General features: G+C 37.8%; 1 protein-coding gene across 1 annotated transcript in view; it reads right to left on the reverse strand.

Annotated features, from left to right (window-relative positions):
- Positions 1-1,159: 1,159 nt before the first annotated feature.
- The window catches only part of LOC149315829 (leucine-zipper-like transcriptional regulator 1), a 48,588-nt gene continuing 24,699 nt past the window's right edge, over positions 1,160-25,048 (reverse strand). The window contains exons 13-20 of the mRNA XM_089518276.1: positions 24,680-24,863; positions 22,506-22,675; positions 21,690-21,846; positions 17,494-17,620; positions 14,041-14,190; positions 12,101-12,206; positions 10,865-10,945; positions 1,160-6,729 (exon numbers count right to left, since the gene is read on the reverse strand). Coding sequence (XP_089374402.1) covers positions 6,613-6,729; positions 10,865-10,945; positions 12,101-12,206; positions 14,041-14,190; positions 17,494-17,620; positions 21,690-21,846; positions 22,506-22,675; positions 24,680-24,863 — 1,092 coding nt within the window. The 3' untranslated portion in view covers positions 1,160-6,612. The remainder of the gene's footprint in view (positions 6,730-10,864; positions 10,946-12,100; positions 12,207-14,040; positions 14,191-17,493; positions 17,621-21,689; positions 21,847-22,505; positions 22,676-24,679; positions 24,864-25,048) is intronic.

A 25,048-nucleotide genomic window follows, 5' to 3' on the forward strand; every position in this document is an offset into this window, starting at 1 on the left:
AACCACACACAACAGCAACAGCATCTGTTGTGACCTCCTAATTATTAATGTATTTTGGAAGTCTTCTTGAACCAATATTTTCTAGATGCATCAAAATTAGAATGACCTAACCTCATAGGACCATCTCTAAAGTTAAACCCTTCTTCAAGTAAAACACCCTTTGAATGTATGGTTCTGTGACAAAACCATCAAAGTATAACTACCATGTGTATTGAACTATGTAGGTTTTTTTTTTTAAATCCATTGGTTTTATGGAATTTCCTTCCAATGTTTATTTAACAGAGTTCCAAAATTATAAATCACAAATAAGAAAGGCTGTCTTATTAATGAAACTTATAACTGCTATCACTAGAATGCCTTCTGTACCTTACAAAATTCAGGACTGACACTGCCATCAGGGACCAGGTGAACAAAACAGATTTCTTTTTTAAAAAAGGAAATGATTTACACAAGTTAATAATCCATTTTTAAACAGCAGGTTGAGACTGCTTATGCATACTTAAACTAAATACGCCTGGTTGTCATTTCCCATATTTTAAAAATCCATTCCAGCTAATAATCCCTCAGTACCCTTTTACTCAAACCAGATTTTCTCCACCACATCCAGTCCCTCACAATGAGAACATATACCTTCCTGTATCTGCCTTCCTCTGCCTCCTGTCGCTTCTAGCTTTTAGGATGATTCACTTTCAAGGACTTGTCCTTTGTCCAGATTCTTTATCTGAAAACTTCAGGGGCTTGGTTCTGCTATCTGCACGAAGCTTCACCAAAACCTCACCACAGAGCTGCTTTCCTTGGCTTTTGTCAAGAGAACTTTCTTCTTCCAAGAAGTATTCTGCTCTGATGTATTTCAGCTGATTAAAGTTTCATTGTAAAAGCTGTTTATGTAAAAAGTTGTTGTAATTACTTGAAAAATGCACTTTTCTCTTTTGTTTTCATATTTGTTGTAAACTATCACAATAGCATTCTATCTTGCAAGGTATATAAGCATTTTAAAACATTTGTTTCAGTTTTAAATAGTGTAAAGATCAGTGTTTGTATGTAATGTTTTTAAAACTGTTTCTTTAAAATGCCTTAAGTTGCTTCCAATTCTGTTGTATCCTTTTAAAAATGGGTTGTTGAGCATCCTGACCCGTTTGGAGACATCTTCTCAGGGTAGTACATCTGTATTTATTTATTTATTCATTCAATTTACATCACACTTTTTCCCCAGCAGAGGACTCAAGGCAGCCGAGAACATGAATTAAAACAAGGTACATCTAAAAAAATCTTAACAATAAAAATTAATTTAAAAAAAATATACATCCCAGTTAACAAAATAGATGTGTTCTTGCACATTATCCTTAACAGAATGTTTGGCAGCAGAGACAGAAATAACATGTGACAAAAAAGAAGAGCAGCTTAACATGTTTCAGCAAACTGTTCATTCAAAACTAACAGTATGAACACGTGAAAGAAAACAGCTGGGTCAAGGAAGCCTAGCGTCAGTAAACAAAAACATTTTCAACCTTCTAGCTAAGAACTTTTTTCCCCAAGATGCATCTCCTTTTCTCACGATTTCCATTTTGGTGGCCAAACTTATAGATCAAAGCTTCTTTTTTTAACATGCTGGGAGTAGCTTGTGAGACAGGCTTATCTATTTTCCTGTATTCTCTCTGTTTTGTGAATTTTGTCCAGTGCTGGGCCTGAAGTACCCAGCCCTTAATGGACCATTAATAAAGCTGGGATGGATTTGCAGGAGATATCCAGTTCAGTATCTACTAAACTGGATTCAGGAACTTCAGGGAGACAGACATCAATGGCCTAGAGAAAGTGGCTGAAGGTGAGTTATAGGAGATATAGTGGAATAAAGAAGTGACTGTTGTTTTATTAAACACCTCCTTTTCCAGAAACATGTATCTTCCTTTTGAACATTGTGTCTATGGCAATCACAGAGGAGTATGAGCTAACTCCTGCAGTACTGTTAGACCAGGAAGGCTTGATGTATTTTCCCCCAAGGTGGCCCAGCTGTGTATACGGCATCAGTGCCCGTATCGAAAAATAGAACATTCTAAACATTTCCTAAGTTTCTGCCACCATTAGGTATTAAGTTCCAATAGCAATACTTCTTTTATAATGCCATAACTATATCATATTTTGTCACCTGCAACTTTCAAATAGTTTAATAGGGTGCATACTATCCTCCTTCATGCAGCACAGGCACAATATATTTAACACACACTACTTTATTTATTCTCTTCCAACTCTATGATTCTATAATTTATACCTTGCCCTTCAGCCAAAAAAGTCTCCTAGGGCAGCTTTTACCCAATGTTAGCTTTCATCAGACATTTATTAATAAATTGAATGAATCTTGTGTTTACACAGCTCATAACAAAGACTGACTAAAGCCAATGATAGAAAGTATTACTTGTTATCAGTGAAGTCCTGACATGATCCCCAAAAGATGGGAGGAAAGTAAATTAGAGTCCATTTACAATCAAAAATGGTATGTTAATTGGCTGAAAAATGGAACTTGGACACAAGAATAACTGATGTAGTACCCAAGTTGCCTAGCATGATGACAACATTTTGGCTGGTCTCTCTCTAACATTGTTATAATAAAAATAGAGTATGAGCAAAAAGTGTATGAACAAAAAATGAGAAAAGACAAGGATCTTAGGTAGTTATTTTTAGCAATTTATGTAAGTAACACAAAACAACCTAGGAGTCAGAAATATAATCACATTAGTATGCAAAGGGATCTTGCAGCACCTTCAAGACTAACTGAGCAAAAGAAGTTGTAGCATAAGCTTTTGTAGGCTTGGTCTACTTCCCCAGATGCAATAATCTAGGTTGAGTATCCAGTATTAACAAATGCTGTTTTACACAAGTCATTGTTCTTCATCTGAATTCCTACCTGTGTGTATTTCCTATTTTTATGCGACTGCAAAAAACTTGTGAAAATGCATACTTTTTCTAATTCAGGAGATCCATAGAGATTAGTTATCTTTGTTTATCCATAGACATTAAAGAGGTGATGCTGGGCAAGGATACTAAATATTTGGATTCAAAATTTTGCTCTTTCACCAACTCATTAAAAGGACTGGCTCAAGATATCTTGCTACCTGATGTAAAAACTAAAATGGTAGCCACTCAGTTCCATATAATAAGACAACTAGCAGATGAGTCTTACTTCAGCATTAGCAAGAGGACTACACCTTCACACAACAGATTAGGTGGAATAAGGCAGGTTACATGGTACACAGAACTCAAGAATTTACATTCACACTAATTATGAAAACCATCTCTATAAGGTACTGAATATTCCTGATATTCCTTTTATGAAATTGGAATGTTGTTCATGACAGTTTCAAATATTGCATTACATATATAATCACTGACTCACCTCACCTCAAGATCAAGAGCTGTATATGTAAGTGAAAGAGTCATTAGGACACTTGAGGAATGTCAGCAACCTTGTTCATACCACAGTTAGCAGTCCATACCAGCATTAAAAGTAAGAGTTCCTCAAATTATGGTTTTAGGTAATAATAATAAATAAAAAACCAGAAATGCAGTTTGCAAAAAACTGACTTGGCAATATCAGTTACTACTACACTGGAAAAAGCTACAATTCAATTAAGAACACAGTAAGCCCTCTTTATCCACAGATTTTTTTTATCCATGGATTCAAATATCCACAGATTGAATATACTGAAAAAAAGTATTAATTACAAACAGAAAACCTTGATTTTCTATTTTATATAAGGGACATCATTTTGCTATGCCATTGTATTTAATGGGACTTGAGCATCCACAGATTTTGGTATCCATGGGGAATTCTGGAACCAAACCCCAGCGGATACCAAGGACCCACTCTAAATGAATATAAAGTAGAACTAGTGAACTAAATAGTAACTGAAAAATGTAATCAACCATTTTATAGTCATCTCAGTGTTAAAGAGATCATATTTTGCAATGACATTAAATTGCAATTAAACCTATAACTACTAATACATTCACTCCCTAATTTCAGTATAGACTGTTTAATAAAAATATTAATATTGAGCAGAATAAAGAAATTAAAATACTAGGGTACAATCTATAGATAAATTATTTATTTTTGAAAATTATGTCAAAACAAAAGCATGGTGGCAGAATTAGTACTGTGGTCATTCTCTCTCAGGAAAAAAGACTGTTTCTTAGAAATTAGCAACCAGAAGCAAAAGATGGGTGAAAAACTGCACTACCACAGAGGCCAATTTGTGAAAGAAATAAACTGAAAAGGAAAAAAAAAATCTAAAGTTCACTAATAAATATACTATTAAAATTAGCTCCAAAATATTATTGAGGATGAGATTTAAGAAAAGCACAGGCATGCAGCCGAACAAGATGAAACTGCTCCTAAAACAACTTATTACAAGGATACTTTTCCCACCCAGCCTCAAGACCACTATATGAAGGTTCCAGAACCAGTCTATGTGGACACAGGACAATCCTATTAGTTCTGAGCGATATGCTCTTAAAGTATTACTGCATAAACAGGGTGCATTCTTAATGTATATATCCAGTCTTTCATGTGATAAGTGTATTCAAGTAAAATCACAGAAAACAGTATGATATTCGCCAAGAATTGGAGAATTTTAATAGTTACTGAAACCCTATTAAAGGAGCATGTCAAATATTCTTAACATGGTTAAAGTTGTGCAGTATATCTAGCATTTCACAATGCAAATTTTGTTTCTGAGCCAAACTGAAGAGGAGAAAGGTTTAAATCCAACTGCTAGTCCCAACTACAGTAGACTCACTAAAATAATGGGTTATGTAATGGGAATTGATCTAGTTCCACCAATTCAATGGGTATATTCTAGGTAGGACTAACATACTGAGATTTATGTCTGTTCCATCCACAGCAACTCTTTAAAAATGCTGATACCTGTGGCTCCCAACAGTACCTCAGTGCATATTAGCCCAAATGCCTATACCTTTGAAAACTTTCCTCTTAATTTGGCAATCCCCTTTACTAACAGAAGTGATCCAAAGGAAGATATCACAAGGGTGAACAGATGGGCATGAAGAAGTGCCCACAATTGAGCCCTGAGTGGCACGGGACTGCGGTGATTGGATGGCCCACTCTGAAAGTGGTCACTGGCAAGGAGCACTTTTTCAGCACTCCTTTTTCCTGCCTGAGGGGGCCTCAGAGCAGATTCCAGCTGCATCGGGGCATACGTTGCCAGCATGCTCCACCCCCAATGCGGCTGGAAGTCACACCTCTTGGCTCATGTGTTTTGGGCCATAATTTGTATCTCCTTGGCAACCACATGTTAAGTGGGAACGTAGCGACTAAAGGCAAGAGCAGTAGCTACAGTCATGTGGACATTTCTGATTCATATTACAATACTTCTGCTCTAATAAAGTTTCAGGCATAATCAAAAATTGAAAAATAGACTGCAAGAGAATTTGTTCTGATAATGTGTATCTATCTATGCTAAGGAACTGAGGTATAAGAGTCCTTCAAACAGTAGCAAAGTTTAGACCATGTAACCCTTGTCTATGCAGCAATGAGTTTTAATTTAATCATTCCAAGATATCTCCTTCCTATTAATTCCCCAAAATATATTTGTACTTCACTAAAAGGCCTTCTTTATTAAGATATATTAAAAGAAAGCAGCATAATGACAGCATTGAAGACATGTAGGGGGGGAGAGACAGCAGTCCAATTGTAACCTTTTAAAAATGTTTTAAGTTGTTACTGACATACAGAGAGTTTCTTCATTGTCTTTTCTTTTCTTTAACTCTGGGAGACAGATAAAGAGACATATTTTATTCAAACAATGTCCATGTGAATCTTTCAAGCTGCACTTGTAATTTAATTCTGTGAGATGTCAGGAATTAATATTCCCTAGTTAAAGTAAGATGTGAAGGGTTTCTAAGAGTACTCCATATTCCAGTATGCATTTATATTTCTTTGCCACTCTACATTTTAGGAATATATTCACATACAGCATATATGCATACAGCAGACATGTACAGAAAAAGGGAGACCAACTCAGTGTTTTCAAGAGGGTCTTTGGTAACACCTGCTAAGAAACTGTGGGAAAAGAAGCACACCTTGTAGTAAATGAATACATGATATTTCCATCTTGTCAACAGAACTTTCTCTGGTGTACCGCATTTATTGTTACCTGAAACTATCTCAAGCAAACACTGTCAGAGTCTTTTCAGCTTCTATTTCCCAGTCCTCCAGATTCAATGGAATCAAATCAGGCAGCAGAATGGTACAGATGGGGAAAAGGAAGTAACTTTTAAATGTTATGATAAAATCATCTTGTGGTCCTTCGAATTTAGAGAAGACATCTTAAGTAGCAAAGAATCAAATCAATATTCTTGACCGATTAGTTAGGCTCCATTAGCAGGCCCAAACATGCCAGGTGCTGCATACCATCTCTTCTTTGCACTCTTCCCATCCAATTCAGGTACATCTGTTATCCTTAGAAAGCCATAAACTATTACCTTCCACATTCAGAGCCTTCCATATTTTACAAGGATATTTTCAGCAGATTAGCATGGAATGGTCACAAACTTTAGAGAAAATGACTCAAATGTGCAAGATGTAGAATACTGGAAATCTTAGATATCTGAACCAAGCTCAGCACACTGCTTGTCTGATATGTGGTTTGCTAATGATTCTATGATGTCAAGTAGGAGAGGCTGACTGAGAGATCGAAGATTTGGCAACTTGGATACCTTTACAAAGGGGAAGAGAAAAAACACACACTAATTATCACTGTGAATCCAGCCATGCTTGAAACTTCCACAGTAATCAAATCCACATGTTTTACAGGCGGCATTGTAATCTAATAATATCAATTGCAACTTTTTAAGAGGAAAAATTCAGACCAGTTGTTTAGCTGTAGAGTTTATTTAAAAAGTAAAACAATTTTCACTGGTGTTTTTGGAATAGCTCTGATCTTATACTTTCATAAAAACTGTTTTACGAACTGTATCTAGAATGATCATGAATGATCAAATTAGTAGCGGAGACAATGGATACAGAAACTATCTTTAAGTAGATTATTATAAGGGCACTTGAATAAACTATAATAAACATATTTGATTTCACTCTATTTTTCTAGAAATAAGGTATCTGGTTTTTATTTTTTATTTTTGCTTGATGCACTCCACCAATGGTATTTTAAAATAATAGTGTCTGATATATTTTAAAAATACACATAAGAACACTTTGCACTTGTTTTCTAAAACCACAACAACTTAAACAGCATAAAGGTCCTTTTTGTAATTCCTATGTATAACCCCTCAAACTGTTTGCAACTGAAATATGAAGATTCACTCCCACTCCAATATTAAAAATCTTCTGAAACCATAATTTGATTGTGAACAGTCACTTAAAATTCTGAGCTATGTTCATAATTTTCCAACCAAACTGTACAATCTATTCTACTGCAGTTCAATTACATCTGAAACCAGAAAAGCCCACATTTCCCCCCCCAAAAAAAATGCATAAAAATAGCTACATTTTTATTTGTATCAATGCCTCATGCTTGTTCTTCAAACTACATGAGTAGATAAAAGTACTAATGCAGCCTTCTCCAATCTCATGCCCTCCAGGTTTTGGATTTTACCTCCCATGGGAGCTACAGTGCAAGACATCTGGAAGGTACCAAGTTAGGGAAGATCGTAGCAATACATTTAAAATGGTATATTGACTGTAAATGGTTACCAGTTTCATCTACCATTTTATGCATGAAGAAGGAATAAAGCTATTCAAGGGACATGTAGCAACTCAAGAAATATACATTCAGTCTATATTTAATTTTAGAAGCTCTGCAAAAGCATACAGTAGTACTGCAAGAGAAAACAGAGCGCTGCTGTTAATAGTAGCTGAATTCTGCAAGATAGTGAAGAGGAAAGAGGTACTGCATCATACTGTAGGGTTAAATCTCTGACACAGAAAAATTTCAGAACATACATACCAGAAAAGTTATTTAAATTTAATACTGAATACAAATAGAAACACTGGCTGATATTCTACACTGGGCATCTCAGTGCTGGGTATCACAAAATCATGGAGTTCTTTTCTCCTTTTCTCCACCATTCCTCTTGCAGTCCTCTGCCCCACTCAAAAACTGCTCCAGAGGGCTTCCTAGCTTTCCAGAGAAGGTTTCGAAAGTGCATGGGGGAGGAAGAACTGCCCTCTCTCCCAGTTTTGTTGACAGAAGCCTTTTTGCCAGTGGAAGAATACAACTGGATCCTTGCTTTTATATTTTGATTATTTTCTTGCTGGATCCAAAGATATATCAAAATTGAGATTTTATTTTTTTTAATCATGCAAAACTGGCCTAATATGAATATGTAAACCTAACATAATGAAATGTGCAGGGGTGGCTGAGTTGGTCATTTAGTAAATTCAAACAAAAATCAATCAAACAGTGATACATTTATTGGCCAATCAAAATGCACAATATACTTGTTGCAAGCTTACTAACATCTCCAATTTTCCTCCTGTTTGGTATGTGACATCTTGCCTGATGAAGAAGCCAGTGGAACTTGGAAATCTTGCAACAATTATATTGTGCATTTCAGTTGGCCAATAAAAGTATCACTGTTTGGTGGATAATGAAATGTGTTTTACTTGTTGTAGCACAAGGAATTTTAACATTGCAAAAATACTGTATTTTCCGGCCTATAAGACGACCCCCCAACTTTTTCCAGTTAACGTACATCAAATAAAAATTAAAAAAACATCAGATTTTATTTCACTATAATTTTAATTCAAATGCTTATGACATGCAGGTACTTAGCAGGAAAACCTGTTGTATACAAAGCCTGCTTGGATTGGTCAGCTCTCCCTGTGTGCCCAGCCCTCCCTGTCTCCAAGACTATCAGAGTGGTAGCACAAACATGGCTGTTTTTTCCATACCCCGGGCGTCCCGGACACCTGCAGCTTGCACCGCCCTTCACTTACATCTTTCCAGGAAGGCGCCCCCTCACCTCATCATGGGGACTGCGTTAAGTCACTTCTTTCCACAAATCCTGGTTAGTGGGTTTTCTTCTACTGTACTTGTACAGCACTGCACTTGCTGCTTTCATACGGCCACTACATATAGTGGGGATGCATCCGTTTTTTAGCTCTCCCCACTATATGCGGCGACCGCAGATTCTCCAGTCCAGCTCGGAAGTTTTAGCACCTGCCCTATAAGACGACCCTGACTTTTGAGAAGATTTTCCAGGGTTAAAAAGTAGTCTTATACGCCAGAAAATATTTTTATAGATAAAACTTCCTGTCTCTTGATTCTCATCTTCCTGAAGTTAAGTATAGATGTAATTTGGATGAACTACTTTGCAAGAGACTTCAAAAATCAGTAAAAAAAGAGATTTAAAATGCCAGGATCATAGAGAAAAATACAGTGAGCCCTTTCCTTACGGGAGTATCCGTTCCGGACCATCCCACATAAAGAAAAAACCGCATATGCTGGAGCCCCATTAGAAGTAATGGGGCTCATACCCTGGGCACGCACTCCATTCTGGGCACACCAAGGCTTTTTCCGGTGCAGGCTTCCGCATATGGCACGCCCGCATATAACACGGGCGCACTGTATGGATTTGCAGTGAGCCTTAGGGGTAAAACAGGCTGCCCCTCACAAAACCAGATAGGGTCTGCAGCAACCACACACCGCAACCCCAATCTACCTTTTTGCCAGCCGCAAAGGAAGTGGCAAACAGCTGTCCCTTTTTGCACCGGCAAAAAGCCGGCTTTTCCACCTCACCACAGCAGGAAGCCGGCTTTAAGGCACTCCAGTGGTGTGCAGTGTGTAAATGCTATGCCACCAGAGCACCTGGAAGCCAACCCACATGTGGATGGCTGCCCGGCTTAAAGCCGGCTTCCAGCCGTCTTGAGGGCATGCATCATCTGTACACTATGCCCCCAAGATGCCCAGAAGCCAGTTTTTTATGCTGGTCTCTTTCTCCCCATAGCCACATTGAAAGCTTGGATTCCTCCTGAGATGACAGATGTGCACAACCAGTAAAGTGCATGTTGTCTGTTTATTTCTTAAAGTAGTCTCATTTTGTTAACCCATCCATTTTCAGAACAGTTAATTAAAAAGAAGGCTTTTAAAATGTTTCTTGGTGGCACACAGATAAATCGATCAGCACAACATATATTTGCTTCCACGTTAGCTTTAAACACTATACTCCTACTGCTGTAACTCAAATCAGGAAGAGAAAGGTATGTCTGGACTAAACACAGCAGAGTTAATTCAGTCTCACTGTGCTTCCATCTTATGCATTTCTTTACCCTCATCAGGCTCACAAAATGGGTTATTGGAAATCTTGACTTTGTTCTCTGAACAGGTGATTCCCCTATTCCACATCATAATGTCCTATGTTTTGAGGGCAGATTGTTATACAATCTATATGAGGAAAGAAGTGAGCTTGGGCAAACCAAATCCTCTTTGGAATTTCAGAACACAGTGGTGTGTATCTTGACCAACAGTGTAAAAATATTGATTTCAAGAAATATACTTCACAGTTAGCTGAGAGTTCTATTTGAACACATTACAGGAAAGGACATTATTTGCTACGAGAGCAATACTGACAATTTCAATAAAGCTGAACAGTTGACAGTTAAAGACAGACAACAGATACCATAAGGGGCACTGTAGAAACTATTCAAAAGTTAATCATATATAGTCTGTTATTAACTATGTATTTGTCACTATTAAAGACAGATAATAAAAGCACAGCATATAGTCCAAAGGGAGGAACAAGAATGAAATGGCAGACTACCTTAAGCTGTTTTCAACCATGGCAGAGAAAGGGGACAGCAGATGCCCAGAACCCCAGAAAACATCCAACCAACCTTGGTGAATTGGTGAACAATGATATGCAGGCAATGTCTCTTCATATCCAGAGCCTGAGTCTTGTCAGCTGCCTCTAAAATCTGAAACAAAATATTCAAGGTTCTGCATGATTATTCTCTGAAAAAATGTAAATTTAAATATTTAAGAGATGTTATAGAGGATTATCTTTTTCAGCTGAGACAGCAATCTCTATGAAACTGAGTACTAACTGTCCACCTTCTTTGGGATTAATTTCATGGACTGTATCACATATTCATATTTTTGAAACCTACAAAGGATTTGCCTTCTATCCTATGGAACATCTGAATATATTCCCAAAGCACTTTCTGGCATTACAAGAATCAATTTAGAACTTACAAAAGCCTAGAAACAGAAAACTTCCAGGTTCTTCCCCTGCATACAAAGGAATAGGATAGTGTAGCCCATGGGAGCCTGAGGCTTGCCCTGGTGCTTTCCTATAAATCTAAACCATGGTTCAATGTTACATCTGAACTGAAACAATGTGACAAATACTAGGATCATAAGTATCACATGGATACAACTGCTGATGATTAGCAGTAGCTCCCTACTGATTCTTCACTCAGTAGCAAATTTGGGACTGCCCTTCACCATTTGAAATCATTTTGTGGCCATGTCTTCCTTCCTTGAACTTGCCAAGCTTGTTCAATATACACAAGATCATTATGTTACTAACCACGGTATAATATTTCACTTGGTATACTGCAAAATTTCCTACACACAAGTGTCTTGCTTTTTTGTATAAGAAACTGATAAACTAAAAAGGGGAGGATAGGGAATTAGCCGTAATTATATATTTGGAAGTTTCCCACCCAAACTAAGAGGCGTTTATCATATGCCTTGATTTAGATCAGGGTTGGGGAATGGTCATCCTTGACATGTTACTGGACCACAACTCCCTTGCTGTTGGCTAGATTTGATGGGAGTTCTAGTCCAGCAACATCTGGTGGGGCAACACATTCACTATCTCTAATTCAGAACAAGCCATATATACTTAACAATGTCACATGAATCATGTCACAGGAGTACAGAAGTTTCTGTTTAGGAAGAACAGCATTTAGTTTTCACTATGATATGGCCATAAAATTTATCTAAATATATGAATTAATATATCAAGTTAAAATTCATGTACTTTTAAACTTATTATTTCCCACAGAAAGAAATATGATGAAAATAAATTTCAATTAGTTGCAAATTGATCAGATGACAACTATTACCTGTAGCACATTTTCCACAGTAACATTCATTTCCAGATTCTGCTTACAATATGCTTGGAGTCGATTATTATAGAATCCATAATAATAAGGAGCAGCAAAGAGGTAGCTAAAAAAAGCCAGTTAAAGAGAATTCATGATTCAACTTGTAAGGAACAAAGGAACCATAAACCTAAATGGAATGGCAATAAGGACAAACGGAGATTTGACCTCTGCCTGTGTTCTCTTTAATGTGTTATTGTTGTAATTGCAGTTGGCTGCCTTCTTGAAAATTGTCTTTGGCTCTGTGCCATGCATAGCACTGCCGTTTAAACTATGCTACATATGCAGCAGCTGTTACCCAATTTTCTGTAAACTCAGACACTCTGGAAACAGATAGTGTAAGCCAGAGGAAAAGACATAAAACTGGTGCCCTTGGAGAGGATCAGTTCTTAGGTGAACCACTGACAATTTTGATTCCTGGGCACTGTAACCAGAACCTGTAAAGCTGAAGGGCTGGAACATTTTGATTAGTAGAGATGCCATCATTTCTCATCTTTCACAGGTTCCTCTGAGCTTGGCTGGAGTCCTCACAATAACAAAAAGTGGGTGAGTGGGTGGCACAGATTTTGCCAGTGACACAGTAGTGTCATGAGCTATCTCTGCTGAAATCCACAGCATTTTGGGACAGCTTGGACTTGAATGAGCAATTAAGATTCTTTTGCTTATATCCCAAGAGCAAAGACCTGCTTCTGATGAGGTGAAAATTGCTACAGCTACAAGTGGCTCTCCACATCTAGGGGGTTAGAGGTGCAGAATCCTGCAAAAGTGGAAAAACCACAAATATCCACATCATTCCCCTTCCTCTTGAGGACGGTGCGAGATGAGGGGTGCTACCATGGTGGTTGCTCACTGTTATCTGTTTCTCTGCCCTTCCATCTCTGCCCCTTTCTAGCCTTCTAGCTTTGCCAGCTAGCCTTTGCTGCTTGTTTCTCTGCCCGTCCCTCTCTGGCTTTTTCTAGCCTTCTAGCCTTACTGGCTAGCCTTCACTGCACCTCCTTGCTGCTTCTTTCTCTATTCCTACTAGCCTTTACGGCTTCTTCCTTTATCACTTCCCCTCTTGTCTTTCTTTGCTTGCCCTCCCTCCCTCCCTCTTTCTCCCGTGGCCAGGGTGCATGAGGAGGGAAACAGCCCACTTTCTCTTTCTTTCTCTCTAGTTTGCTGTCATCCCTCCTGCTCCTCTGGACAAACTCAAGAATAATCAAATCCACAAATGTTAAAGCCATGAATGAAGAGAGTAAACTGTAGTTTGTTCATATGGACCAACACAGTTCTCTACATTTTTATTATTTTGGGGATATATAGACAGTATCATGAACACCTGCATTTCACTGTACCACTGTTCCTAAATAGGGTGGGGCTAAGGAAAAACAGTGAGCTGGATTCAGACATACCTCAATACTTGAATAATACTTGAATAAAAGGGCTTCTTTCATTTGCAAAGGAAACCAGGACCCAATGGAGGTTGAGTAAAAAAAAAACCAACCCAACCATGCCCTATTTTATTTTAAATGAGGACATGACTAAAGCAGGCATTCAACAAGGCTCCACTCTGAATTATGAGGTGCAGAAGCAAGAGGGGGGAAAAAACTGTCACCTGGTCTTATGGCTCAATCAGCTCAAAGCATGATCTCTATTAAGTTAGTTATGGTTTCTGCTTAACAAACAGGAACAGATAGCTCTTCCCCTGAAATCCTATTATAGCCTTCCAGTCTCATTAAAGCTTCACCCTGGATGCACAATATATTTACTACTGGCTCACCCAAGTATGGTTTTGTATGCTTCAGAAAAATGATCTGGAAATAGTACAACCCAATATTAAACTCATCTTTGTGTTAAGTATATTTTTATGCAGGTATAAAAGGAAGAATCAACTCCAGTGTATCAAATCTGATAAAGGATACAGGGAATCTTCAGGAGGCATGTTCACTTCTCCATAATAAATGTATCTTAGCATAGACTCAAATGCTTGCTTGCTTGGAACCATCTCACCAATGGAAATATTAACTTGTCCATCTTCAGGCATAAAAGAACGAAACATGGCTTCAAAATAACTAGAAAAAATACAAACATGTTATTGGTTAGAGAACTGTGCTCAAAGAGTCATCAGCAATGGCTGTGCTTCAAATTGGAGGAATCTCAAGTGGAGTGCCTCAGGGTTCTGTTCTAGAGCCAAGCGCCTGTTATCAGCTTCGGCTGATACGCCAGCTGCGACCCTACCTGGATCGAAGGGACCTTGAAACTGTAGTACACGCTCTGGTAACCTCTCGATTGGATTTCTGTAATGCGCTCTACATGGGGCAGCCCTTGTTCCAAACCCAGAAGCTGCAGATAGTGCAAAACATGGCAGCGAGATTGGTCGCTGGTGGTTCCAGGTCAGACCATATAACATCTATTTTGAAAGATCTCCATTGGCTGCCTATTTGTTACCGGGCACAATACAAGGTGTTGGTTATTACCTATAAAGCCCTAAATGGCTTGGGCCCAGGGTACTTGGAGGACCGCCTCTCCCCATATAATCCGTCCCGCACACTCAGGTCTGCAGGGAAAAACTTGCTGGAGGTCCCAAGTGCAACAGGCTTTTTCAATCTCGGCCCCGAGAATATGGAATAATCTCCCTGATGAGCTCCGCTCCACCACATCTTTGGACTTGTTTAAGAAGAATCTCAAGACCTTCTTCTTTTCCCAAGCTTTCCCCCAATGAGATGTGACTTTGGTTTTCCCCCTCTATTTGGTAACGACTCTGGCTATGTTTTTCTGGATTCCCCTACTCAGCTACTCGAGTATTAGTTTTATATGCTGTTTTATATCTTGTTTTATCTGTTTTATTGATTATTGTAATTTTATCTGGATTTGTATGCCACTTTGATCTGAATTGGAAAAGCGGGATAGAAATAAACTTTTATTTTTTTATTGTTCTTTGACATTTTTATCAATGACCTGATGATGGAGCAGAGGGAATTCTCATCAAGTTTGCAGATGACACAAAAAGATAGAAACAGAATTCAAAAGGATCTAGATAATAAGCTAGAAAAAGGCAGAAATTAATAAAACAAAATTCAATAGAGATAAATGAAAATTTATCCATTTAGGTTATAAAAACTAAATGCACATGTATTGGATGAGGAATAAATGGTTTAGCAGAACTACATGTGAAAAGGATGTCGGGATTATTGGTGATCATTAAATTGAATATGAGCCAGCAGTGTGATGCTGAATCAAGGAAGGGGAATGCTATTTTAGTCTGCATTAATAGAAGCATAATTTCCAAGTCAAGGGAAGTTACAATCCCACTATACAGTGGGCCCTTGGTATCCACTATTGTTTGGTTGCAAGACCGCCCGTGGATACCAAAATCCCATTATATTCAACGGCATAGTAAAATTATGTCCCTTATATAAAATGGCAAAATCAAGATCTGCTTTTTGGAATTCAAAAATATATACGGTATATATATTTTCAAGCCATGGATGGTTGAATTCATGGATGCGGAATCCATGGCTACAGACAGCCAACTGTATTCAGTGCTGGTCAGCTCTCACCTGGACTCAGAGTCAGTTCTGAGCACATCTTTTTAAAGAGGATATAGACAAGTTGGAGCAGATTCAGAGAAAGGCAACAAAGATGATAAGTGGTATGCAGAACAAACAAAATATATGAGTAAAATCTGAAGGAGCTGGCCATGTTCAGCTTGGTGAAGAGAAGACTAAGAGGTGACATGATTGTGTTCTTTAAACCCCGCAAAAGCTATCACATAGAGGAGGGGACAGGCCTGTTCTTTGCTGCCCCAGAAGGTATGACCAAGTCTACTGGTTTTCAGTTACAGGACAGTAGTAAGAAAAAGGGAAGATATATATAAAAATAAAAGAATAATAAATACATTTACTTCTTGATTGCTCACACTTTACTTAGGATGGGAGATTAATACTATATTTCTCATTTCATACATTCACATAGTTTTTGTATCCCTTCAATGAGAAAGTTTCTTCTAATGGTGGTGGTTAAATTATGGTAATGGCACTGTTATTTATTTTACTTCAAATAGTAATTAGTCAAAGCTAGCTATAAGTTCCAAAATAGTTAGTGGTCAAGTTAGTCTGCTGCAGCAAGTCTTCTGGCACTTTAAAGATTATACCATGATACTAGCTTTTTTCAGAGACTGGTTGACATTACACGCACACACACACACATCCTGAGCATGGTGAGATTATGAACACTTCTGGGTTTCACAGGATTCTTCTCATCTCTCCTCACTGCATCTTAAATGCAAGTATAGAAACTGAGAAGAATCACAGATATTTTGACATACTGTATATACTCGTCTATAAGTCAAAAAATTTATACTACAAAATTGACCCAAAAACCCTGGGTAGACTTTTAGACAAGTCAATATGGTAATAAGATGGCATGACAAGGTAGTGTTCACTCCCCAAGCGTATTCCCAGCCTGGCTGCCTCCGGAGGAGGCAGCTGGGCTAGGAAGATGCAAGAAAAACGAACATTCCCTCCCCAAAGACTCTGTTCAGCCCAGTTGCCTCCGGAAGGGGCAGCTGGGCTGAGAAAACGCAAGAAGAGTGAGTGTTCCTTCCCCAAGCCCCTTCCCAGCCTGGCTGATTCTGCAGGGGGCACCTGGGCTGGGAAGATGCAAGAAGAGGAAACACTCACTCCCCAAGTCTCTTCCCAGCCCGGTTGCCTCTGGAGAGGACAGGTGGGCTGGGAAGATGCAAGAAGAGTGAACACTCCCTTCCCAAGCCTCTTCCCAGCCCAGCTGATTCCACAGGGGGGAGGTGGGCTGGGAAGATGCAAGAAGAGCAAGCAGGACATCCTTTACATCCTTGGTTACACGCCCTTCAGCTTTACCCATGACTTATCCATGGGTCATGTTAAAATCCAGATTTCTGGCCCCAACACCTACCCTCAACTTATACACAAGATCGACCTATTCACATATATATATGGTAGGTCTCCCATGATCCTTCATACCAAGCCTATTTTACAATGTACATGTCCACTGGAAATTCAGCTATAGGGAAACTGAAAAAGTGAAGGAATAAATAACATTTCTATATCCAGAGTCAAGGGAGAATCTGTATTAAAACAGCAGGAGGAACTGAGATTCAAATATTGACTTCTACAGGGGATATCTGAATCTCAGTTCCTTCTGTTGTTTTAATACAGATTCTCCCTTGACTCTGGATATGGAATTGTTATTTATTCCTTCTACAGGGGATAAGAGGAATTGGGACAGCAGGGGCTACTTCTGATCTTACAATGAAAAGAAATAAAAAGAGGAAATAATGTTCTAGCATCCACAAGGGCAAATCTCTACCATCAGATAACTCATTTGAGTAGCTGTACCTGGAACGAGCTGCAAGAATAGCTTTATGAGCAGGTCTTGGGTGACCATCTAAGAGTAGAATGATATCACAGAATTCTAGACCAGCACCTTCCAGATAGGCTTTCATATCCTGAATCAATGAGGTTCCTGAAGAAAAACACACAGGGAACAAGAATAACACATTCTATTCTAGATAGTAAGAGAATAATGAATTGAACTTTATTGGAGTGACTGGGAAGACCTACATAAAATTTTTGAGTCATCTTTATCAACCATAGTCAGATCAGATCACTTGAATAATGATGAGTAACAAAGCTACTTGTAATTTTAAAGGCTAGTAGTTTTTGTCATGATAAATAATTTGAGGTCAAAGGTTTACTTAAAACATTGCTTATCAGTTAATAGCCACTGCATAATAGTCACTTGCTATTTGATGTTCTTTTGTTGTCTGTTTTATTGAATCATTTCCTGTATTGCTATGTATTTTATATGTATTATCCTACTAGAGATGCCCCTTCCCCACCACCACTCCCTCTGTGTCGTGTCTTTCGAGATTGTAAGCTTGAGGGCAGGGAACCGTCCAATTAAAAAGATTGTATGTACAGCACTGTGTATATTTACTGCACTTTATAAATAAAGGTTAATAATAATAATAATAAAATTGGGCAATATATTTTCTGTTAAAGAAAGCAAAATCTCAATAATTTGAATATTTATTTATTTATTGGATTTCTATCCTGCCTTTCTCTCAAAATGGGATTTAATGTCAGTCTATGATAAGATAGCATAACTATTATATGGTTAATAGATAGTAAAATGAAAATAGGACATGAAAACAAACGTAACATTTAGAACTTATCTTTTTAAAATAAAATTGCATGTGCGTCCTTGTGGGTTTTTTTTTTTTTGAATGTTTAGGAAACATAAAACTGTTTAAGACTGTGAGTCTAATTTATTGACAGTTATAAGATAATTTATTGTTTATACAGATTTATAGCTACAACATCCCAGCAAAATTTAAAGAAAATGCAAAAAATAAATGTGCACTATTAAGCTTAATTGATTGGGAATCAGAGGAACTATATACAGAAGTCAGAGACAAACAGTAATGCAGAAAGGCACTATCTGTAGCCAAAAAGAAAGAAGTATCAATAGATGACAGACAAAATGCTTCAAGTAGTTAAGGACAGATGAGAAGGGGGGGAAGGGAGGGAAGACAGGAATAGAGCCAGAACCATGAATACAACTGTTCAATTATTAGTGCGCAAGGATAAAGAAAATTACTACAATAATCACTGCAGAGAGACAGAAGTTGAGAACAGGAAAGAAAGAACAAGAGACACAAAATATGTGAAATCAAAGGGAAATTTAAACCAAGGGTGGAGATGCTCAAGAGAGGATCTATGATCAGCAGAGGAATATAGTATATGACCAAGATAAAATAAAAAGATGGTGGAAGAAATACAGAGAAGAGCTAAATAAAACAGATCAAAAAGATGAATGACACATGAGAAGAAGAATCATACTTAGAGAAACCCCAAATTCTGCAAAATGGAGTGAAAACTATGCTCAGAGCAATTGGGAAGAATAAATCACCAAGAAAAGATCACATATCAATGCAACTGCTGCAGTCTACAGAGACAGAATCAACTTTAGTTCTAACTAAAATCTACCAATAATATAAGTTGGAAATAATCAATATACATTCCTACCCCAAAAAAGGAGACATAAAAGACTGCAGTAATTACAGGACCATTGCATTAATTTCCTATGCAAGCAAAGTCATACTCAAAATTCTATAGTAAAGACTACTATGATATATGGAGTGAGAAATTCCAGGGGTGCAAGCTGGATTCAGGAAAGGGAGAAGAACTAAGAGTTATACTGCAAACATACGTTGCATAACAGAGCACACCAAAGAATTCCAAAAGCAAATCAGCATGTGCTCCATAGACTACAGCAAAGCCTTTGACTGCATAGATCATGAAAAGCTATGGATGGATTTTAAAGAATTGAGTGTGCCATTATATTTTATTGTCCTGATGTATAATCTGTATTCAGGACAGGATGCTACTGTTAGTAAAACATATGGAGAAAAGAATAGTTTCTAATTGGAAAGGGAGTCAGACACGGTTGTATTCTATCACCCTATTTGTTCAACTTGGATGCAGAAAATATCATATGCACAGCAAGTTTAGATTCTGAGTAAGAAGGAATGAAGACTGGAGGAAGGAATATCAGCAATCTAAGATATGCAGATGACACCATACTACTAGCAGAAAATAACAAAGACCTGGAACAATTAATAAGGAAAGTCAGAAGAAAGTACTAAGACAGGCTTATTGTTGAATAGTAAGAAAACATAAATAATGACCACAGAGGATTTACATAACTTTGATGCAAAAGATGGGGAAATTGAAATAGTTAAAGACTTCCCATATCTTGGATCAATAGTTGATCGGAATGGAGATTGCAGTCAAGAAAACAGAAGAAGACTAGGACTGGGAAGAGCAGCTATAAAAGAACTATACAGGATCCTGAAACACAAAGATATACAACTGAACACTAAAGTTAGCATTGTCCATACCATCTTATTTCCTATCATTAAGCATGGGTGTAAAAGCTGGACAGTGAAGAAAGCTGATAGAAAGAAACTCATATGGGATGTGGTGCTGGACAAAAGTTCTGCAGATACCATGGATGACTAAAAGACAAAAAAAAATGGATCCTGGAACAAATTAAGTATGAACTCTCCCAAGGAGCCAAGGTGACTAAATTGATATTGTCATAGTTCGGCCACATCATAAGACGGCATGATTCACTAGATTACGACAATAAACCTTGGAAAAGTGGAGTATAATAGGAAAGTGCATACCAGATGGATCATCAAGGAGGACACAATCCTGAGTCTGCTGCCTACAAGATCTGAGCAAAACTGTTGAGGATAGGGTGTCTTGGAGATGTCTTATTCAAAGGTTGCTATGAGTTAAGGTCAACTCCAAAGCAGTTAACAAGAACAACATGATCACAGTATGAGACACTGTTCATAAAAAATATAACTATGCTGCACTGTTAAGGACAGCAGTTTCTTCACCACTTGTATCTATCAGAACTTTTCAGGTTAAACTGAAGTGAGTACATCTGGCATTTAGATGGGGGGGGAAGTCCTTTTGAACTATTAAAGTCTTGAAATGCATAGAAATAAGAAAAATATTGTTTTTTAAAAATGTTTTAAGTTACTGATGATATAATTTTTGGTAGTATATTTTATAATAAAAATGAAAAATTAATTATCAGATTTTCTCTAATTATCGTTAATACAAAACCAGAATTGCGCCCACTTACAACAATTCTGAGTGTATTCTTTGCTGAAGCGTAACAATCAGCTCTATATGGTTAAATGGTAGATTAAGACTTTCTATATACTGACTGTGCAAGTAAAAAACAACAACATAAAAACAGTTATGGGTTACGATATAGTTCACAGAAAGCTGAACTAAAGTAATTAATATCTGGGGAGAAGAGAAGGTTTTGACTGGCAAAATATTAGATTACTATATATACCCTTGGACAGAATGCTTTCAGTTCCAGCGAATGAAATCATCAATAATGTAAGAGATTAGCATATATACTTGAAAAGATTATTTGCAATTACAGATGTGCTACAGTTTCTCTCTCTCCTCCCATAGTTTGGTCAAAGGATTATCCCCTATAAATCACTCTGGCTTTAGGTTTAAAGAGGATACCCTACCAACATTAAACAACATTAAACAAAGAGAGAAAGGCTGTACAAGTAGCATACTATGTTAATGGTACTTCAGCTCACAATTTGTATAATGGCTGTATCATTCAGTTACTACAGTCATCAACACGTGATAAGATTAATCTATGTCTTTCCAAAAGTTCTTTAGCAGAATGTGATACCAGTTATCTGTCAGGTCATCAGTAAGAGGAAGCCAACTATCCAATTTCCTTTTCCCCTCAACTTGCAGATGACTACAGCATTAGACCTATGATTTTAGATACATTTTATTTCAAGATTCAGTTTCTTTCTGGATGACACTTCTTCTCTGGACTGTTCTGATAGTTAAAGCAAACTGTGTGAACAGAATTAAATGAGAACAACTGGAGGCATTCACGTCCAGGATTTGAGTCTTTAGCTACATATATGAAAGAATCTTAAGCAATTTTTGATTTAGGAAGAAAGATATATTACCAATATCCAGAGGTTGGTCAGAATGTGTTCGAAGTGGAGGCTGCTGCTTTCTTCTTACTATTTCCACTATCAAAGATGAAGAAAGGTGCTCAAATTCTTTCATCATTATAACTTGATTAAAATGTGATTCTTTTACCACAAAATTCAGGCAATGTTCCTAAAAGAAAAACAATATTGCTTGTCACTTTAATAGGCAACATCACTTTGTAAGAGAAACAAGTTACTTGGCATATTTTGTCCCCAAAATTTCCACCGTTTTATTATAGGAAGCTAAAAAAAAATCTAGATGAGAAGTGGAATGTATAGATGCTTTTACATGTATCAACTATGAGTACTATTAATAATAGCAAACCTAAGCCCCTCTCCTTTTGGGTGCCTAAATCTCTGAATTGAAGAAAACACCTTAACTTGTGCATTTCCTGCTTTGGTTACTGTGTCACATGCAGTCATTTTTAATTCGTCATGGTCTAGCATAGTTGCTCTAATAACTGCAGCCAAACCATGAAAATATACAGTGGACAAAAAGCTCCCCTAAGCAGACGCTGCTCAGCATAATCTGCAGATCCACGAACAGTCAGAACAAGCTAAAACACCTATGGAAGTAGGATAACTCAAAATACTCCCATTATTATGAGTGTGGTTGAAAGAGACAGGACTGGTAATATTACTCAGTAAAAGGGAGAGCATTTAAAAAACACTGATATGGAGTCAGATATTTAAAAATCAATCTATTTTTCACATTGCACCTGTGCATCAAGGGCTAACTGTAACAATGGTTTTAATTAAATTTTATTTATGCTCTTGTACAAAACTTACCTTTAGTTGATCTAGCTGAAGTTTATTGGCATTTTCACATACAACAAGCACATTCTGGAGATCTACTGAGGCCTCAATGTACTGGACACACAGCTGTTCCAACCGTGAGAGTTTGAAGTTAAGGGCCAATTTGTACACATCCATGATTAGCAGAACATCTTGCACATGCCCTGTACAACACAAAAATCAATTCATTCTACATACTACAAGGTGAGGAAAAAGTTGTGACAGCAGACTGGGAAGGGAGTTAATTCACGGGCCTGTTCCTGATTTTTGTGCATTGCCCTAAGTGGATTCTACTAGCCTAATATTAAAATGTAGTTCAAACTCTTGAGCCCTTTATATAACATAATACATTGCAGAGCAATGACATATTGTACTAAAGCTATACTGATAAGAAAAAAGAAATGTAATGGGAGGCAAGACTGAGACTCTTACAAAAAGGTGTTTCTGTAGCATTCTTGAATGTCTATCCCATTCAGAAAGACAGGAGAGAAGCTTCCTGGTGAATTTCCTGAAAACAACCACATTGGTCTGGTTACAGGTAAATAGTAATTCAGAAAGTGGTCTCTTTTTACAGATTAGACTATTTGTTCATCCAGACCAGTAGTAAATTTCCGTAGTTTCTGGCAAAATTCTCTCCCATTACCTGTTTGCTGAATTGTTTTTAACTGGAGATGCTGCATATTGGAACTGAAACAGGTTGCATGTAAAATATGTACTTGAATATTTGGCAGTAATCCCTCCCTCAATAAATACGTCTATAGTTATGTAGCCTTTAATAATGACCTTTAAATAACATGATGTATCAGGAGCAGTTATAGAGAGTACATTTGGAAGTAATATTTTGTATTTGCTTGTCTAGGCTTATTGTGATTACAACGGCCCGTTCCGCATGGGCCTTTGCGCCGCCCCCGTCACGTGCTAGGGGTTGGCCGAGGACCTAGCGTCCATACCGGCCTCACCCCTAGCACGTGACGGGGGCGTAAAAATGGCGGCACCCTATACACACAGGCATGGCCATTTGTATGTGCCAGACGCTTAGCGTCCGCACGTCCCCCTTGCCTTGCGACGTCACAAGTGCGCCATTTGCGCACTTGTGCATTGCAAGCATGGCGCGAAAAGAAGCCGCTTTTTGCGGCTTCTTTTTCTGCCACCGGGAGACCTCCCCGTTTGGAGGCTGCAGCTTCCTGGCAGCAGAAATGGAGGCGGCGGCAGACCGCCCGTTCTGGGCGGTCTGTAACGCGCCAATAATCCTTTTTTATGTATTATATAGAAGTGTGTGTGTGCATGTGTGTATATATATATATGAAAAATAAAGTATATTAAAAAAAGTATCCACATCATTCTGTTCTGCACACAAGGAAACACGTGTGGAAAAATAAACCAGAATCCTGCAAAATTGAGCTCTTCAGTCATGTCTTTAAACATACTGATGTTTCCCCAGTTTTTTCTTCTCCTTCAGCCTATTATTATTATTCTAAACTGCATTGCACTGCCCCCCAAAAGTGGTATAAAATATGTCAAACAGATAAACAACACTGTCTTCTTCCAAAATGTTGTTCTCGTCTCCTTTTCTTCCTGCCTCTTGCTTACTGAAACTCCCTCTCCCACCCATCCCTGCCCTGGGTATGCTAGCTAGCCTATGCAATGCTGTGAAGAAGGAGGAGTAATGCTGGCTTTTCTTCTGTCCGAGTTTTCAAAACAAATTTAATTGCTGGCAATTTGCTTAGTGCTCATAATGGCCACTCAGTGCTTATAATGGATACTTCAGTGGTTGCTGTGCAGCTCTTGCAGAAATATCCATATACCTGATACAAAGAGTTTCTATTATATTAAAGTAGGACACCTCTTAGAGCATAGCTATCTCAGCTAACTGATGAGGTTTCTTAATATGGCAGTTCTTTAACAGTTCAAGAATCCTGGGGATGAAAATGAACCACTGTCCAATATGCTGGCATATTATGCAGTAACACAGGCATAGACTAAAAGTTCTATTTCGCTTTAGAACTGTGTGTACCTGCCATAGGTTAGCCATACATATAGCTGCTATGTGTTGACAGGAAAAAAAGAAGAACATGTTTCTCAACTGCAAGCAACGATTATCTGAAAGAAAAAAACCAGGAAGAGGCTGAGACAGAAAATATACACTTCTTCTTCTAGAAATAGCCTACCTTTCCTTGGATATTTGATTTTGTCTGTGTAGAGGAACTGCATGAGCACCTCAAATGGCTGGGCTTCTGCTTCCCGGATAGGAACTTCCAGCAGTGGTTGCAGACGGCACAGCTTGACACTGCTGCCTGCTGCCTCCTTCTGGGGTGTTCCTTGTCCTTCTTCATCAAGCTCTTGCTTGGACTTCTATTAATAATAATAATAATAATAATAATAATAATAACAACTTTATTTATATACCGCCCTTCGAAACATCAGGGCGGTTTACACCAATAAAACTACATTCAATACAATACAATTTACAATTTAAAAACAATACAATTAAAACAATAAAAGAACTTGTGCCAAATCGTAAGTTGCTAACAGAGGGG

This window comes from Sceloporus occidentalis, unplaced genomic scaffold, assembly GCF_023333645.1.
Source record: "Sceloporus occidentalis isolate IW3139 unplaced genomic scaffold, rSceOcc1.0.p SCAF_3, whole genome shotgun sequence".
Classification (NCBI taxonomy): Eukaryota; Metazoa; Chordata; class Lepidosauria; order Squamata; family Phrynosomatidae; genus Sceloporus; species Sceloporus occidentalis.